Source organism: Anthonomus grandis, chromosome 17 (genome assembly GCF_022605725.1).
Source record: "Anthonomus grandis grandis chromosome 17, icAntGran1.3, whole genome shotgun sequence".
NCBI classification, from domain to species: domain Eukaryota; kingdom Metazoa; phylum Arthropoda; class Insecta; order Coleoptera; family Curculionidae; genus Anthonomus; species Anthonomus grandis.
Window position 1 is genome coordinate 8613296 of NC_065562.1, and position 18474 is coordinate 8631769.

At 33.3% G+C, this 18474-nt stretch overlaps 1 protein-coding gene across 1 annotated transcript in view; it reads left to right on the forward strand.

Annotated features, from left to right (window-relative positions):
- The window catches only part of LOC126746520 (splicing factor 3B subunit 1), an 87230-nt gene that overhangs the window by 66835 nt on the left and 1921 nt on the right, over positions 1-18474 (forward strand). Inside the window, 5 exon segments of the mRNA XM_050454827.1 lie at positions 2718-2908; positions 2968-3154; positions 8140-8282; positions 8643-9113; positions 9700-9971. Of these exon segments, the coding sequence (XP_050310784.1) occupies positions 2718-2908; positions 2968-3154; positions 8140-8282; positions 8643-9113; positions 9700-9971 (1264 nt within the window).

The following is an 18474-nucleotide window of genomic DNA, read 5'->3' on the forward strand; positions in this document are numbered from 1 at the left end:
TTCGTGGTTGAATGGGGTTTTGAGAGAGGCAACAGGCTTCCGAAGTTGTTTTTCCACTAAGAATTCCGTCGAATTTGCTAATTTTTTAAAAGGCATATATATACCAGACAATGCAATGTTAATTTCCTTAGATGTGAAAAATCTTTTCCCAGTATACCACCCTCTGACTGTATTGAACTAATGGAATCTTTACTGCAACTTTACTAGCAAATTCTAATCTACCCAGGCTGATTTCTTCAGACTTAATTTGGCTACTAAAAACTGTTTTAGCTCAAAACTTTTTTAAACTCAATGGCAAAATGTATACACAGAAGGCTGGCTTAGCCATGGGATCATGCCTTTCCCCTTTCTTAAGTGAAGTTTTATGCACAACTTGGAGTGCAAACGATATGTGGATGACATTTCTATTGTTTGGGGAGGCAATGACGATCAATTGTCCTTCTTCTTAAATTTTACAAACGGCCTACATAGTAGAATTTCATTTACATTAGAAAAGGAGCACAACAAAACTTTTCCTTTCTTAGACCTTTTGTTAATCAGGAATAATAATAAAATCGATATATACAGGAAATCATCCACAACTGACAACATCATACAATTCACTTCTAACTCACCACATACCCACAAGTTTGCATCATTTAACTATTTGTTATATATGATGTTCACCCTTCCTCTATCCAAGGAATCTTTTTATAAAGAATTTAACATAATAAAGGAGTTTGCAGTTAATAACGGTTTTCCACTTTCTACCATAAATAAACTTTTTTTTCGTATACATGAATAAATATAAATTCTCCTACCACATCTTACACTCCAATTCTTTTAACAAATTCAGATCTTTAACATTTTTTGGTTCAATATCTCTCCAACTGCAAAACTCTTTAAAAATAATCTTAATCTTTCAATGGCTTTTAAAACTGCAAACACATTTTGAAAAAACACTTGATAAACACAAAGGATAAAATGGAGCATACTTTAAAATTTGGGGTGTATTTTTTGAATTGTGGTGAGTGTTCCGCTGTGTATGTTGGTCAGTCTGGTAGAAGAATTTCCACTAGGGTGAAAGAACATATAAGTCTTTTCAACAATTGTAAAAACACCGATATTAAAGAAACAAAGTCAGCCTTTGCAAATCATCTTTTATCGACTGGTCATAACTTTTCGGTGTCGGATGATGTAACTATATTACATGAGTGTGGAAAAGGTAAAAAACTAGATCTCCTCGAAAAGCTGGAGATCACAAAAGCTAAAAGAAGCCCAGTATTAAATTGTGTCAATGATATCTTTAATTTCGAACCTAATCTCATTTTCAATAATCTCCAATAAAATTTTAATCTTGTCTCATATAATGTAATTATTGGCATACTACATCATTACACTGGTTTCGCGACAAGGTATATGCTTCGGACTTCGGATCCAATGGTCTCTGGTTCGATCCCTATTAAATCAAAACATTTTTTGAAAAAATCTTTTTTATATTTTTTTTGTCCTTTCATAATTGTATTTGTTTTCATTCCTTTTAAGATAATATGTATAATATGTACTGGATATGATATTTGGCGTTTTAAATTTCATATTTTAGTCAATAACGATACACAATGGTCTAAACTTATTTTAATTTATATATTTTTTATTTATGTTAGTGTGAGTCAGTGTGTGGTTTTTGTACTTCGATAGGTATGTCTTTTCTGTTAATTAGCGTGCTGTTCCGTATCATTTAATTTTGATAATTTTATTTAGGTCTGATGATGCCCTAATGCGGCGAAACGCGTAACCTTTAATAGACGCTGATTTATGAGACTTGGACTTTGAGTTTACTTTTTTCCCTCCTTTGGTCATATAATATAGGGCTATAAATATTTTATACAATTTTTTTGGACAACTAGATATTATCTAGTAGAGATTAGAGATGTGACATGATCAAAATCTCTAAACTTTTTTTAATTTTGCTTTGCACCGAACGTGTAATAAGTACCCTATTGTTAACCAGATCGCAAACTTCGGCCTGTGTTCGAATCATCAAAATTTTAATTCTTTGTTTTTCAGTTAAACGCGCCAAACTTTTAAACTTTGCAACTGCACGTGACACTTAGTGACATTTACATAAAGTAATACTGTACATACTGTTTCCATGCAATTAAGTGGTGACAAGGTGTCAACAATCAAATATACCTGTTAAGAAAATATGAAAAAACATGTTTGAATATGCTCAAATGACCCAAACAGTTGCAAATTTATTAATAATCTTAGTATTAGGTATAAGACATGGGATACAAAATATAATTAAAATTCTATGCAGAATTCAAAAATGTAATAAAAAGGAGTTTACATTTAAAAAATTGCTTATTTTTTATTCATTCTGTATACATGAATTCATCTTAAAGAAAAATCGCGGCAAAAAATAAAAATCGACGTGTCCGAGTGTTTTCTTTTTCGAACACATCCCTGCGTCTTAAATGAATTTGTTCCAACTTGCGAGTCCTCCCTGTATATAGTAGGTTTTTTTTCTAAAAAAAGTACATTTACTGCCTTCTTTTATCGTGCGTGATTTTTAATTTATCCCTTCTTGGAATGGAATACACAATTTTCAACTACTTTATAAAATAAGTATAAAATAATGTTTTGGCGAGGGTTAAAACTATTCTTAATTAAACTTTACAAAAACAGTTTCAGTCCTATTAGGATATCTTCTAATTTTTTTTTGTTTTCTTTTAAAGGCAACTCGTGGACACTACAGTAGAAATTGCAAATAAGGTGGGCGCATCAGAGATCATTAACAGAATTGTTGATGATCTTAAAGATGAAAACGAAGCATACAGGAAAATGGTTATGGAAAGTATTGAGAAGATTATGGGTAACTTGGGAGCCGCTGATATTGATTCTAGACTGGAGGAACAACTTATTGATGGTAAAAGATTTAATTGTAATAAAATTAATAGCTTGTTTAACTTTGTTTTATTACTTTAGGTATCCTCTATGCCTTCCAAGAACAAACAACAGAAGACGTTGTTATGCTAAACGGTTTTGGTACAATTGTAAATCAACTGGGGAAAAGGGTGAAGCCGTACTTGCCACAAATTTGCGGTACTATTTTGTGGAGGTTAAACAACAAATCTGCTAAAGTTCGTCAGCAGGCCGCTGATTTGATTTCCAGGTAAATCGAATTGTTTTATTATTATTTTTGGATTAAATAATGCAGTTGATGAACAAAACTACTACTGAAAGAGGCTTATACAGTTCTTAATTAGGATACTATTCTTATTGAATTAACACGATCATAGACTGTAAGTTTGAAGAATTTGTTATTTAAAAAAACATTGACTAAAGTTATTAAATCTTAGGGTGATCATTGTGGAAATAATTTTTCAAAAATTGACGGATTTTTAAAATGAACCCTGCTAAATTTTGCTTTTGCTAAAGATATATTCATCCGTTTATACGGTAATGACAAAATATATGGAAGCTTTTAATACCGTTTATAATTCGTCCCTATCAAGTGAAATAAGCGTCTCAAATACTTCTCTATACGTTCTGAGGAAAGTGAGTTTTAAAAAAATAAAAGTTTTAAAATTGTGGTAAAAATTAAAGATGCGAATTAATATTTTATACTCCCTATATAAAGTAGAATATGTGTTTACAGATTTTTTAGTATAAGTTACAGACCTTTAACCGTGCAGTGCTGCTACAAAGGTAGGTCAAAACTATGTTTTATTTTTGTATTTTTGGGTATGTTCGTGTGGTACATATATGTACCAGCAGGTATTTAGGATGGTACACATGTATACCAACAGATACGCTAACAGATATACTAACAGATCGCCGCCGTCCGCTTTCACGAAAAGAGCTGGAAAAGCTTATTGAAGAATCCTCAGATTCGAAACCATTTTCTGCTGGCTCCAGTGATAATTATTTATTTATTTTTATTTATTTATTTATTTTTATTTATTTATTTATTTACGGAATCCATTTACAAAAGTGTTACATAGCATACCCATACAAACATATATATTCAGATACAAAACCATCTATATATCAAGGAAAGGTGTAGATGAGTTAATTAATTAAAGCCCCTATGAAATAATATTCTTTAACTGCCCCTTAAAAGATGTAATCCTAGAGTCAAAAAAGCTTATTTGTCCTGACAGACCATTAGTACTTCGAGCCATTCGTGTAATTGGCTCATTAATACCATAATTGGTACGGTGGAATGGAACTGAAAATATTTCTGATTGTCTATTCAATCTGGAAGGCACCCTAAGTTTAAAAAGAGACAGTAACTCTGGACAATCTATAGTAGCATTTAAAACCTTATGCATAAAACATAAGTCGAGTAATGTTCTTCGTGACTCTAATGTGGGTAAGTTCAGGTTATCCCTGACCCACTGATAGTAATACTCAAAGTAATACTAAAAGCAGCCACCCTTAAAAATTTATTTTGAGCTTTTTCAATCTGCTCAATGTAGCAGTTATATGACGGGGACCACACAATTGAGCCATACTCCAAGATGGGCCTAACTAGAGAGCAATAAAGTAATCTAAAAGTAAACAAAGACAAATCAGTTGTAGACCGTTGGATAAAACCCAGCATTTTCATTGCCCTATCAGTCACCTGATTGATGTGACTTTTAAAAGACAACCTGAAGTCAATAAATATTCCTAAGTCAGAAACCTCTGTTTTGACACCAATAACTACATTATTTATTTTATAAAGAAAAGCAATAGGGTTTCTTTGCTTAGAAAAAGTAATCTTATGGCACTTATTGATATTAAGGGCCATTCTATTCAAGTGGCACCAATCAAAGAACAAATTAAGGTCTTTTTGCATTATTAATTATGAACCAGATTCCGATGAAGAAGTTGGCAGTGATACGTCCGATATGTCTTCGTCGTCTTTATCGGAAACAATGCAAACCACTGTGCATCGAAACTCAGACATAAACTCTGCGCAACCACCACAGGTAATTGTTGATAGAAACCTAGTTCTTGACTGGGTCATTCCTGACGAAAAATTTGAGCCTGCTAAGATCCTTCCTCCTGAAAGAGAGTGTATGCTGGCTCCAGATATCACCAAGCAGTTGACACCTATGCAAATTTTTCATAAAGTATTTCCTCATTCTCTTTATTTTCACATTGCAAATTGTACAAATGAACGTCTGAAAATCCTAAACCAACTAAAAGAAAGGAATGAGAAAATGACTGAGTAAAATGTTTTGGAAAAACTAATCTCGGATCACTCATTGATTGTAGGCCACTGAAGAATAGCATCAAAATATGGTTTGTGTTCTTCTACAACAAAAGCAGTGCATTTCCACTGGCTAACTTAGGTTAATTCGTTTTTGATAAAGATCAATAAATATGTGCAACTATTTTTTATATCTTTTGAAATATTATTAATTTGTATTAAGAAAATACCATTATATACACATCAAAAGCATCTAGGTAACGGAGACAATTAAATGAAAATTTGGAAACACTGTTGTGCATTATTTTATTAAAAACACAAATATGTATCGTAATATATCAGGGGATTAATAATGTATGACAATTTATAGAAGTAAAATATGGAAAATTCGAAATAACAAAGTGTAAAGAAAAGTTAATAAAAAAGGCCTTGTTAATAGAGTGTTTTTAATAACAGCTCGACATCTTGTGATGCTGAACGGCTTTTTTTCCTTGTCCTCTAGATCATCTTGATATGTGTAGTTGTATCTCTCATATATCTTTAATTTCATATAAAAATGGCAATTTAAATTATGTAGCATTTCTAGGTAAAACATAAGAATTATACCGTTCAATGAAATAACAAATTCGTTTTTAACGTCCTATTTGTATAAGTTAATACAAAAACTATAAAATATCGGTGCATTTAACTTACTTGCTAATTTAATAATTTAATAGAATTTTTAATTAAATATCAGTTATATTTTCTTGAAACACGGTGATCTAATATCGACATATTTTTTCTCTATAAACTAACTGACTATCACATTACACTCACTCGTCAGTACGATATCTGAGCTTATTATAGAGATATGGTGGTGCTTTAAATTTCATTATTTTATAAAAAAAAACATATGGAGTGCAACTCTCGGCGATTTTACATATTAAGCCATTTAAGATCAACTAATTTATGTGATATCCTTTCCCTACGTCTATTTCCACAAATAAACCTTATGCTCAAGTCTTGCAGAGTTAGCGCAGTCTAAAAATGATCCATATACTGTATCTGCATAATTAAAATGGGATAGAATTAATGAGTCGCATAATTTTTTTTTGTTTCTCTTGACAAATAAAGGCTTGTAAAGTTTTTTTAGCATTGAAAATCCTTTCTTAAGACAACTTGTAATGTGATCTGTGAACTTTAGCTTGACGTCTATGATTAGGCCTAGAGTTTTAGTTGAGACATGAAAAGGGATAAGTTCTCCATTAAGAATTAGCTGGACATTATCACTACAAAATAACATTGCCACACTCTTGCTTTGATTTAATTTAAGAGAATGATCTGTCGAGACTATTTACTAGGGCAAGGTCAGCATTGAAACAAAAATTAGCTCTTTCAACATTACTAGCATGGGTAGCATGTCGTCCACGTAGAGGTGGTATTTACAGAATTGCAATTTATCCATGAAAGTCGACGTAAAAATGCTATACAACAAAGGAAATGCTACCCTGTGGGACGCCAGACCTTACTATTGCCACCCTAGACTTATCTTCTCCAATTAAAACTCCTAATGTTCTATCACTTAAAAAAGATAAAATTAATTTAGTAGCTGTAGTATTAAAACCGAAATAATGTAAAATATTAATCAAAAGTTCGTGATTTAGCATATCAAATGCTTTAGAGTAATCAAGCAGTATTAAAATCATTGCCCTTGTCCAAACTGGCGACAACCTCATCAGTGACGTCAGTACGAGCGGTAACACAGCTAAATCCCTTTTGAAATCCCGACTGTTTTTGTAATATAATATTCTTCTCAGTAACATAGGCGGTAATTTGTTTTTCCATTACTTTTTCCAAGATTTTTGAAAGGGCTGGTAAAATTGAAATTGATCTAAATTCGCCATAATTTAAGGGATTATTTTTTTTAGCAAGTGGCAAAATAAAAGCAGACCCTCAAGATTTTGGAAAGTACGAGTTTAACAAACAACTATTTATAATATGGGTAATAAATGGTATTATAAATGGACAAAAAAGGATTATTAATGTTGTGTTTAAATTATCAGGTCCAAATGCCTTAGATTTAAGTTTAATAATTAAATTTGATACTAAATATTTATCCACTGGTGTAAAAGAAAATAATGGTGGAAACTTCTGGTTTGATTTATAGAAATTGAAGGTTTCGTTTGTCGGAGGAGTAATATTAGAAGTTAAATGACTGAACCAGTCGTTAAGTTCATTCATTAGATGTTCGGGAATTTGTCTAGATTTGTTTTTTTATTTACCGGCTCTTATTACGTCCGAATTTCATAGAGGATTAAGTAAGAAGCACTTAAGAAACTTTAATGGGGGTGTATCCTGGTCACTTCAAACTAAGACGTCATAAAATACATGCATAAAATTGACCTGGAAGACAATATTGAGTGCAGTTTTTGTGGAGAATAAAGAAACGATACCCGATATTCTACGTGACTGTCCTGCACTAGAGAGAACCAGTCAGGTCATCTTTAAACCCCACCTCAAGTGGGAGGTATAAAAAATGCTTCCCGCAATCAGCTGCTAGATCTCCTCAAGAGGATCGACTTGGTGTGTTGTGAGGAAAATTTAATTAGGTTTGAGCCACAATAGACCAATAAGTCGGAGTGGGCTCTCAATCGACCATTTACAATAAAGCTATCCTAACCTAACCTTGTTTCGCTAATAATATAATTTCTAAGGTTACGAAAATATGAAATGCAGTACATTATATTTTAGGTGGAATTTTGGGGAATCAAACTTTTTTAAATGAATCGTAGATCAAGTTTACGAAAGTAATACATGCTCTAATAATAAAACCTTCAAAAATCTAACATAAAATCAGTAGGTATACGACTAATGTTTCTTTTGAGTACCAAGTATTTCCATAATCAAAAACTTTTAATGTACGTTAAAGTGGGAAAAAGCTTGTTCACTTAAAGATAAAAATTTTCGATTTTTCACAGGATAGCTGTAGTGATGAAGACATGTCAAGAAGAAAAACTCATGGGCCATTTAGGTGTGGTGTTGTATGAATACTTGGGTGAAGAATATCCAGAAGTACTCGGTTCTATTCTTGGGGCACTAAAAGCTATTGTAAATGTAATTGGTAAGTAAAAAATCAGTGAGTTTAGATGGCGGAAATTTGTCTTCATTTTTCATATTTCATATTCTTAAAACTTTGTATATTTTTAACTATAAATTTTCGAAAGACCTGATTTTAAAAATATTATATTATTTTATTAAATATAAATTTTTATAAAAAATTGATTCTCCAGAGCGGATAAAAGACTTATTGAATTTTATTAGGATCTATATTTGTTTTGTTGCCAGGATAATCTTTTTTGATCCAATAATTTCCTTTCGTTAAAAGAGGGCATACATTTTCACGTCAAAATACGAACGTAATAATAGTAATATAGTATATATAATCGTAATGTAAGCTCAAGTAATACGTATTATTTTCTAGGTATGACCAAAATGACACCACCAATCAAAGATTTGCTACCCCGATTGACGCCCATCCTCAAAAACAGACACGAAAAAGTCCAAGAAAACTGCATCGATTTAGTGGGTCGTATTGCCGACAGAGGTCCAGAATACGTCTCAGCAAGAGAATGGATGAGAATCTGCTTTGAACTACTCGAACTACTTAAAGCACACAAAAAAGCGATTCGTAGGGCGACAGTAAACACTTTCGGTTATATTGCCAAAGCTATCGGTCCGCATGACGTGCTGGCAACCCTTCTAAACAACTTAAAAGTTCAGGAGCGTCAAAACAGGGTCTGTACTACTGTTGCTATTGCCATTGTTGCCGAAACTTGTTCGCCATTTACAGTACTGCCCGCATTGATGAACGAATATAGAGTTCCCGAGTTGAATGTACAGAATGGAGTGCTGAAATCTCTGTCGTTCTTATTTGAATATATTGGAGAAATGGGTAATTATTTTTTTAAATAATTTTACTAACGTTTCTTGTTGCAAGACCGTATTTTTAAGCTTAATTTGCATGCGGTTTTTGTGATTTCTCAAGCTGCAAAGAACTATTAGTTCAATAAAAACTCATAATGATGTCATTTTCTATCTAGGATTCAGTATCGTTATCAGTCGTAACATATACATCCTTAAACTAAACTATTCAGTTTTGAATCTGCATAATGCTATACATTTTTATTTTTTTTTATTATTAGTTAGGACAAAGAGGCAAATCCGATTTCATAGTATATAATATTTTTTACATTAATTAACTTATTCTTAAAAAAGTAACTTGTTTGTTATTATGTAATTCAAAACCTTATATAGTCATTAAAAAAAGTTTCGGCGTTACATCTGTCATACTGTCCAAGTTTAGACACAAAAATGTATATCAGTCTAGGTAACAAGTTAAAAATAGAACGATAGTGTTTCTCTTTTTAACTTAGGCTTTGCGTGTGGATTTCTCTTGAATGTTAAGGCATGGGTATTTCGGTAATAACGCCAAACTAATACTCCATACTTTATTGACGTCATTAATTTCCAATTTTTAGGCAAAGACTACATCTACGCAGTAGCGCCCCTTTTAGAAGACGCCCTAATGGACCGAGATTTGGTCCACAGGCAAACCGCTTGTGCGGCCATTAAACATATGGCTTTGGGTGTATACGGGTTCGGTTGTGAGGACGCATTGATTCACCTTTTGAATTATGTGTGGCCCAACATCTTTGAAACTTCGCCCCATTTGGTACAGGCGTTTATGGACGCGATTGAGGGAATGAGGGTTGCTCTAGGACCGATTAAGATTTTACAGTATTCGTTACAGGTAAGTTTTTTCTTACTCGTTTGCCTAACTAGTGTGGAAAGTGTCGCGTTATTTTAGGGTAGGGTTTCAACCTTTCATTTTATTTATTTATTTAGCCAGCAGTAAATAATTAATATGGCTGGTACAACATTAAATAAAGAAAAATAGATAATGTAAAGTACTGTGACAGTATAATTAGATAAGTTACATACCTAAATTGCATAGCACACAATGACGAAGAAACAGTCTACATATTTATAACAAATCTTTAACTTTTCGAATGAATCTCGTGGACTACGAATTTAGATCGAGTTGAATCCAGTTAGTACGAGCCTGCGGTAGGTGGAAAAAATTGTTTTGCCAAGCAGAAATTCTTGGGACATTAAAATGAATTCTGCTTAACAAAAAGGGACACACAGTGACACCATCTATGAATTTATACAAAAACGAGATTGAGTGTAATTGTCTGCGCTTGAGTACTACTTGAAAGAAAGTTGATCACCAATTAATACTTCTAAATCTCGTGCACTATGCGTTCTGACCAGAATGGAATCACCAACATGATAATCGTATTTTACGGGATATCTCTTCCTACTAACAGAACACTTGTCGACATTCAACAACAGCCTATTCTGAACACACCATTCTTGAAATGCGTCTAGGCTATATTGCAGTCTCTCGCAATCCTCGTAAGTCTCCACGGTCAAATACAATTTTAAATCATCTCCAAATAATTGAAAATGGACAACTATACATCGGCGATGTCATTTATAAAGACCAAGAATAGAAGGGGGCCAAGATTGCTGCCATGTGGCACGCCTGATGTTACAAATTGATTGAATTTATATCCGTTGTACTGAAAAAACTGTCTACGACCAAGCAAATAAAATCTAAAAAAAAAATAGAAAATTATGTGCCAAAAGCTTTGAGTTTTTTAAGTAGTATATCATGGTCAATCTTACCGAAAAAGGGCCTAGAGAGGTCAGTAAATACAAGCCAGATTAGTTGCCGTCCCTCAGAAAGTCGTGCTGATTTGAACTAAGAAGAGGTTTAATTATTGTAATTAAATAGTTATACAGAAGCATGTCAAAAATTTGAGACACTGGCTTATAATTTTGAATATCTCTTTTTTTAAAATGCAGTTAAATACAGCACAAAGTTTCCAGTATTCAGAATAAATCCCCTGCTCAGTGAAAGATTATATATTATATATTTTAGCCAAAGATTCAGCCAAGGCGGAGATAGTGTCTTCGTACTCAGCATTCCATCAGGACCTCTAGACATTTTTGGTTTTAGCCTTTTAGTAACCTTAAAGACTTGTTCCTTGCTAAATCTCAGCAAAGTGACTATTACTTTCTGTCCGCAAATCAAACTTTAATTCATTCTCCACTACATTATATACACTCCCAAAAGATTACGTAAATGCTGTCACAACCTCCATTGGTGAATTTACCGACCTGTTCGCATATGACATTATTTGGATAGGATTCGATTTAGCTTTTTTTTTTGTATTTTCAGTTTTGTTCCAGTTCATTTAGTATTATTGTCTTAAAACTGATTCAGACTAGTTGAATCAATGCCAAAATCGGAATCATACAGGTTAAAATATTTACAAAAAGTTTATAAATGGGAAAATCAAAATACTTTTGGATGCCGAGTGTTTATTCTGTTTCAGACAACTGGCTAAGAATCTCAGGACATTCCATTTTTTTTTTGTATTTTAAAAAGAGTGCACAAAAATATTTGAATTTACTCTGGGGATATATACCAACTTTCCTGAGGTACATGCACTTCATTCATTGCTGCCCAGACACTGTACTGGGGGAACAAATAATGGACCCATATTGCAAGATTGGCAAAACTAAACTATTAAAAAGCTGAAAACTCACTTCCACACTTAGGTCCTTGGTGCTTCAAGCAATAAATCTAGAGATTCTTTGGCCATTTTTCAAGTGTGTTAGTTTAAATAATTACACCACAAAACCGCCCAAGAATGACAACGCAGGGCCACCCACCGGAAGAATCGTGCAAGAATCAGTGGCCAGCATACAGTTCTGACCGAAATGCGGTCGAACATTGATGGGATGAGCTAAAACGAATAATACTAGCTAGACTTCATACACCAAACTCAATCCCAGAGCTTATTGTTGCAGTAGAAGAGTGGCATCCCACAAGATAGCCAACTTAATTAGCCTAATCGTATGAGAGATGTTATTAGGGCAAGAGGAAGTCACACCCATTTATGACCATAATTTATACATATTAAGCCTTCATATTCCTATTTATGTTAATAATAAAAAAGCTTAATTTGCTTAGTGCATTAATATCGCTATGTTAAATAAAATGAATAAATTCATACTCACATTAAAGCATCTTACATTGTCTTTCAAACAGTATATTCCTTTTTTTGATGAATGTCAGAATATACTGACGTAGAGAAATAATTAGGAACAATTGAGGCGTTACGGATAGTAAGGGCGAACTCGGCAAATTTTGAGAAATTGAGTTTTAAAGAAAATTACGGAGGGCGAATTCAACAAAAGGTTGGCAACATTTTGATTTTATACTTACTTTTTATTTCCTAACATAGCATAGCTCTTCAATTTTTTATTATAATTTTTTTACAGTTTCTGGTTACTCACAGGACAAAAATCATGATTAATAAAATGTAAAGTGTAAGTAACGTCAGATTTACTAAAAGGGTTTTAGTAAATCTAAAAGCTGCTTTAAACTGACCATATTAAAAAAAATTAAACTTTTATTTCTACAAAGTTCAAGAAACTTACTTATATAAAACAAATCAGTCGTAACTTATGATCTTAAACTAACATAAGAAAAAATAGAGTAAAGAAGCAAAAATAATTAGTCAAGTTCAGTAGTTGTATTCTATCTGGTCATCGTCCAAAACGTCTTCATTTTCAGCATTTTCATAAGAGGCTGCTTCTTGAGTGTCTATGATTTTTGTAAAGTACCGAATCCAAGGTAGAGGTAATAAGTCTTGAATATCCTTTAATTTTGGACTCTTCCCTTTCTGCAGTTTAATTGCTGTTTTTACATCCAAATTGTAAGCAGCATGAACGTAAAAACCTTGCTTGAAGTTTTCTGTAAATTCAAAGATCTTTCCATCTTTAAACTAAGCACCAGCCATCTGCACTTTGGTTGTTTTCTTTTGAAGATCGGAAAAATTTAAAGTCATATTCTGCGTAAGTTGGACAACGGAAGACTGGTTTTTTCGCCGGCATTTTTCAATCATTAGCTTATAATGTTATCCATGGTATATACATTGCTATTTCTTATTTCCCGTTGTTCCCAAAATCTCTATCTAAGTGATAGAGTACTTGGTGTATAAAGTACAGATTTGCTAGAACAACATTTAAATTTTTGTTTTGTCTAGAACAGTTATCACTGAACATAAAGACTGTTTTAATGTTAGCAAGTTTAGACAAGTAATCGTACAAGCAGCTGGCAATCTCATATGGTCCACGCCTCCCTGTACTTTCATCCCAAAGATACATGGTTGAAGAACCGGGTTTTGATATTTTGTGGATGCAGAATACTTTTGTAATACTGTATCCCAGTAGTCAATTTTGGGATTGGCAAGGCTTGGCTGCAGATCAAAAGCAATTACGAGAATTCAGTCATCTGCATTACTCTTAAAATTCTTAAGAAGAGACTTAGCAGTTTTTGCACGAGCCAGGTGTACCTCCTTCTCTTGTTGAAGACTGTTCATTTGAGTAGCACTTTCCGAATCGTTTACTTGATTTTTTTTAGTTTTATATCTACCTTATCGCAATAATTATATGTGTCACTTTTTGAGGCCTTAAAACCAATATTAAACTGCCTATTAAATGTATCGCGATAATAGTGCTCATTTACTGGGATGTATCCAGGGTAATTTTCGGTAAGCTATTCGCTGTAGAGAGAATAGAACTTTTTAATGTTAAGACCAACGGGTCAATATTTTCGATGAGGACGTTTAGCACGACTATAATGACTTGTGACAGTAGGTAGTGGCATGATGTATTCCTTTACTTTAAGAAGATCGTCATTTCCTATTTTATTCGCTAGTTCTTTCTTCCCCCTTTGATTCTTCTTCTTCTTCTTCTTCATCAATTACAATGGACTCGCGTTGTATTTCGACGGCCGCCCAATCTTGTTGTTTATTATGGACCTACAGTTTAACGTGGGTTCCGAACCACGTAAGACAAACAAACAGCCATGCCCATGCCAGAATTCGAACCTGAGACCACACAAACACTTTGCCTACGGTGCTACCGGGGTCGGCCCCCCTTTGATCTATTGTAATAGTTCCAGTCCTGTTCGTTTTCGTAAGTACGATTCGAACCCGCTTTTCCGAGATTCCATGAATGTTATAAAAAGCAGTATGACAAACTTAAGTGGCCCCCTTTCACATCTAGTCCCGTAGGATCTTTTCACACCTTGTTCAATATCTGGGGTCCAATCTTGCAGGCAACAACTTACCTTTTGGTATTTCTTGTCCTCGAATTTCGCTTTACTTTATACGCAATCATTCATTCTGACAAGTCTCATTCGCGAATAACCCCACATAGCACTATTATCGGGAAGTTCACTACTAGAAGGTTCCATTATATTTTTTTATAATCAAATAAACAAAATATAACCTTAACAGTAAAGTAAACATAAACTCGCTCGCGGCAAACCTAAACTAAAAATATAATTCAACGCACGAAACCCTATGCCGGGTTTCTACCAAGCGGACAGGACAAAAACAAAACTCGAACTGTTTGAACAGAAATTTCGAACAGTTTTGTTTTGAAATTGTTTCAAAACTGTTGTGTCCCCAACGGACTTTCTGTTTCGGACTTTCTGACACCAGCAACGAACTGAAATCAATAACAATACCGAGACACCGGACACGGCATTTGTGAAAATGTGGCGCGCAGCAAATATGTTAAGACAAGATGACGAGGATTTATTTTTGCTAGGAGCTGCATATTTTATCTTATATATAAAAAGACTTGTCCTTACTGATAATCAACATACAGCCCAAACGGTAAAACCTAGAAATATGAAATTTGGGGACAACATTCCTATGGTTATGTAGACGTCCACTAAGAAGAGATTTTTTGAAATTCCATCGGGAAGGGGCTGAAACCACCTCTTATGTATCATAGCTTCAAAACTATGTACTTTTAACAGTGAAACACGTCAATTTTATTTTATTTTTTTACCTTTCTTTAATTTCCATTTTTTTGTTTTTTTTTAAAGGGGTTAAAATCTTAAAGGGTGGCTTTAAGATTTTAACATATTTTTTATCCTTATATTCATTGCTTTTCGGAAAAAAAATTCAAAACACTTGATTTCAAAAACGATTTCTCATTTTAAAAAATTAACAAAAAACACCACTGGCATTTCATAATATTATTTCTATGTTACATACATACGTACCATATTTTTTATGTTGGCCAAAAAGAGACAAGTTGAAAAAATAGGTGGGAAATTATAAAGAAACTTTCTATATTTATTTTTAACTTTAAAAAGCTGTATTAAAATATCCTTTTTGCATAAAGGTACTAAAAAGTTTAAAAAAAGAAAATAACACAACGACGTAGTGTTTCCTCCAAGCGGTCACCCATCCAAGTACCTAACCACGCCCGACGCTGCTTAACTTCGGTGATCGGACGAGAACCGGGTATTCATGGTGGCGTCTGTCCGTTGCATGTAAACAATTTCATTTTGCTGCATAACTTTCACGTTTTTTTTCAAAATTTCATTCTGTTACGTTGTAAATACGTTATGATATTGATGATCAATAAAAAAAATATTTGAACTATAATATTTTTATGATGGTAAGGTACACATTTTATCCTGAGGCCGCGTTCACGAAATAAAAGGCGGCACACGGAAGAAAGCTTCTCATCTCTTTCTTTGAAGAATTTTTTGGTTTGTTTATTACAAGTCGCAGGGCCAGACTCAAAGATAGCAGGGATTGATTTGAGACAGGATTGCTTTACGCATGGACAATTCTATGAGGCCTGTTCTAGAACAAGTTCACCAAAAAACTTAATAATTTTGGCCCAAGAAGGCAAAACAAAAAATGTGTTGTTTACAAAGAAGTTCTTCGGTAGAACTATTCTTTTATTTTCAAATTCCACGCGAGCAACGCCGCGGGCATTCAGCTAGTTATGAATAAAAACAAAAAAAAAGTCGATTTTGGGTTAGACCATCTTTAAGGAAAAAAGGAGAAAATGTGATTTCTCAACTATTGCAAGATCTAAGAGAAGATGATATAAGTATAGGAGGTGAACTGCGATCAAAAGAATGTCAAGCACAGATTTTGAAAATGTATTTTTAGTTGGCCCTATTATTAGCAAGAGCAACACCAACTACTGTCTGGCTATTCTTTCTGCGGCAACGGGGCATCGGTGAGGGGAACGCCGCCGTAAATAAAATATGGCTGATTTCATTCATCAAATGCCCAATGGTGTGCGAAATTTTATAAAGTATTGAAAGTTAAAAAAATAATTCCGAAAAATTTTAATATTTTTTTTTTGTATTTGATGTATGTATTTTACAATACATATAGGTATTTTGAGATCATGATATACAGGGTGATCCAATGCGAAATAGCCACCCCCGTTTTTTTCGCTAATGCTGTCTAGGGAGCAAATTAATTTGATATTATCAACCCCTCAACTTTTTTTTCTTAGTTTTGATTAAATTTTATTAATTCTCAAAATCATCTTCCTGTTCACTTATATCATCGTCATCATCCTCACTGTCCTCGGTATCGTCATCACTAGCGGACAAAGTAATTATAATGGGTTCAATTTCCTCTATAATCTCATCTGTGTCCCAAAATTTATCTTCAACACCTCTAACATGTTGGGAAAATGTTTGCCAATCTTCCCTGGAAATTAATAAAATTGCTTCCTCAGTAATTTGTTTTAAGGTTGTTAAGGAAAAATTTCCCGTGATATTTCTGCTTCCTATGATATATTTAACCTTTGCTCATGCCAATTCAATAGGATTTAGTTCACACATATAAGGCGGTATCCTAAGTGGGGTATGTCCATGTGACTTGATAATCCTATCAATCACATAATTTTTTTGATCAGTGGGGGGTCTATGGAGGACAACAAGATCAGAGATCGACTTTCCTGGCTTTTGGGTCATGATTTATGCCTGTAGGAAATATTTATATCGTAAAGTTGTTACATAAAATGTCTAAAATATAGTATTTTTTTCTCAGGACCCATACCTCAATATTTAAATTAAAGTTAGACTTATTTGACTACAAATTAAGACTTATTTTATTATAATTTGTACAAAACATGCTGCATATACCAAAATATCAATTTAATTAATAACCTTTCTTTGTAAGCCAATTCACTCACTATATCTTGTTTTAGAGCTGATTTGGTTGGAGTCTTATCTTCCTGAACAGAATGATAGGGAGCATTATCCAAGACAATAACCGAGTTGGCAGAAATGTTAGGAAGAAGTTTTTCAGTAAGCCATCGAGTAAAATTTTCCCTATTCATCTGTCCATGATAATCACCCGTAGCAAGTCCAGCTTTGAATATTAAACAGGCATTTTTAATAAAGCTATTTTCAGAACCTGCATGTACAACTATGAGTCAACCTAAAATTTTGTTTCAAATTCAGTGATATAAAACATCATGATAAATATTACAAATTATATTCCACGGCCACATAATATAGCAAAATATTTACTTTAACTAATTAGATTATTCCTTACCTGTAGATGATATATTACTAATGACTCCGGAAACGGTATTACTCTGCCAACATTTCTTAAAAGTCAGGTCATTGTCTATCCATGTTTCGTCCAAATAATTAATATTTCGTCGCTCTTGCCGATGTTTTCGAATTTCCCGAAGGTACTTATATCTCAGAGTTAAGATATTAGGCCGCTCCATCAAAATTTTTCTTTTATTTTGGCACTTACGCCAATAAAATCCATTGGATCTTAGTAATCTCCTTAGTGTCTCTCGGCAATAAAGAAAGTTGCCGTAAGTAAAAAAAATCTTCCCGCAATTTTTGAAGTGATTTTCTTGTGCTTGGCACAACCTTAAACTCTAAATAAAACCTATTAATAAGATGTCTTTTTATTTGGAAGTCGAAAGCATTTTATTGGCGTCCATTTCCATTCTTTCAACATCTTCTTTGTGATTTTTTTTGACACTGGAAATGCCGACACCAGTGTATAGCGACACTCTTTCCAATTTTCGCTTTACTGGCAATTTATACACGTGTAAATTTGTTCATTTTAACAAAAATCTCAATGTCAACGATAAAATAAGCACAAAACTATTAACAAAAGTACAATACAACAAATATTAAGATAACAAATAACAAAACATCGAATAATACAACTTGAACGAAACGTAAATAAACACACTGCTAAGCTATCACTGAAGGCAAGAAAGGAAAAAAGCTCCGCCACTGAATAAATCCATAAAAATCGAGACAGACAAAAAAGCACGTGGCAGCGCGCGACTCTATGCTCAATCGAAAC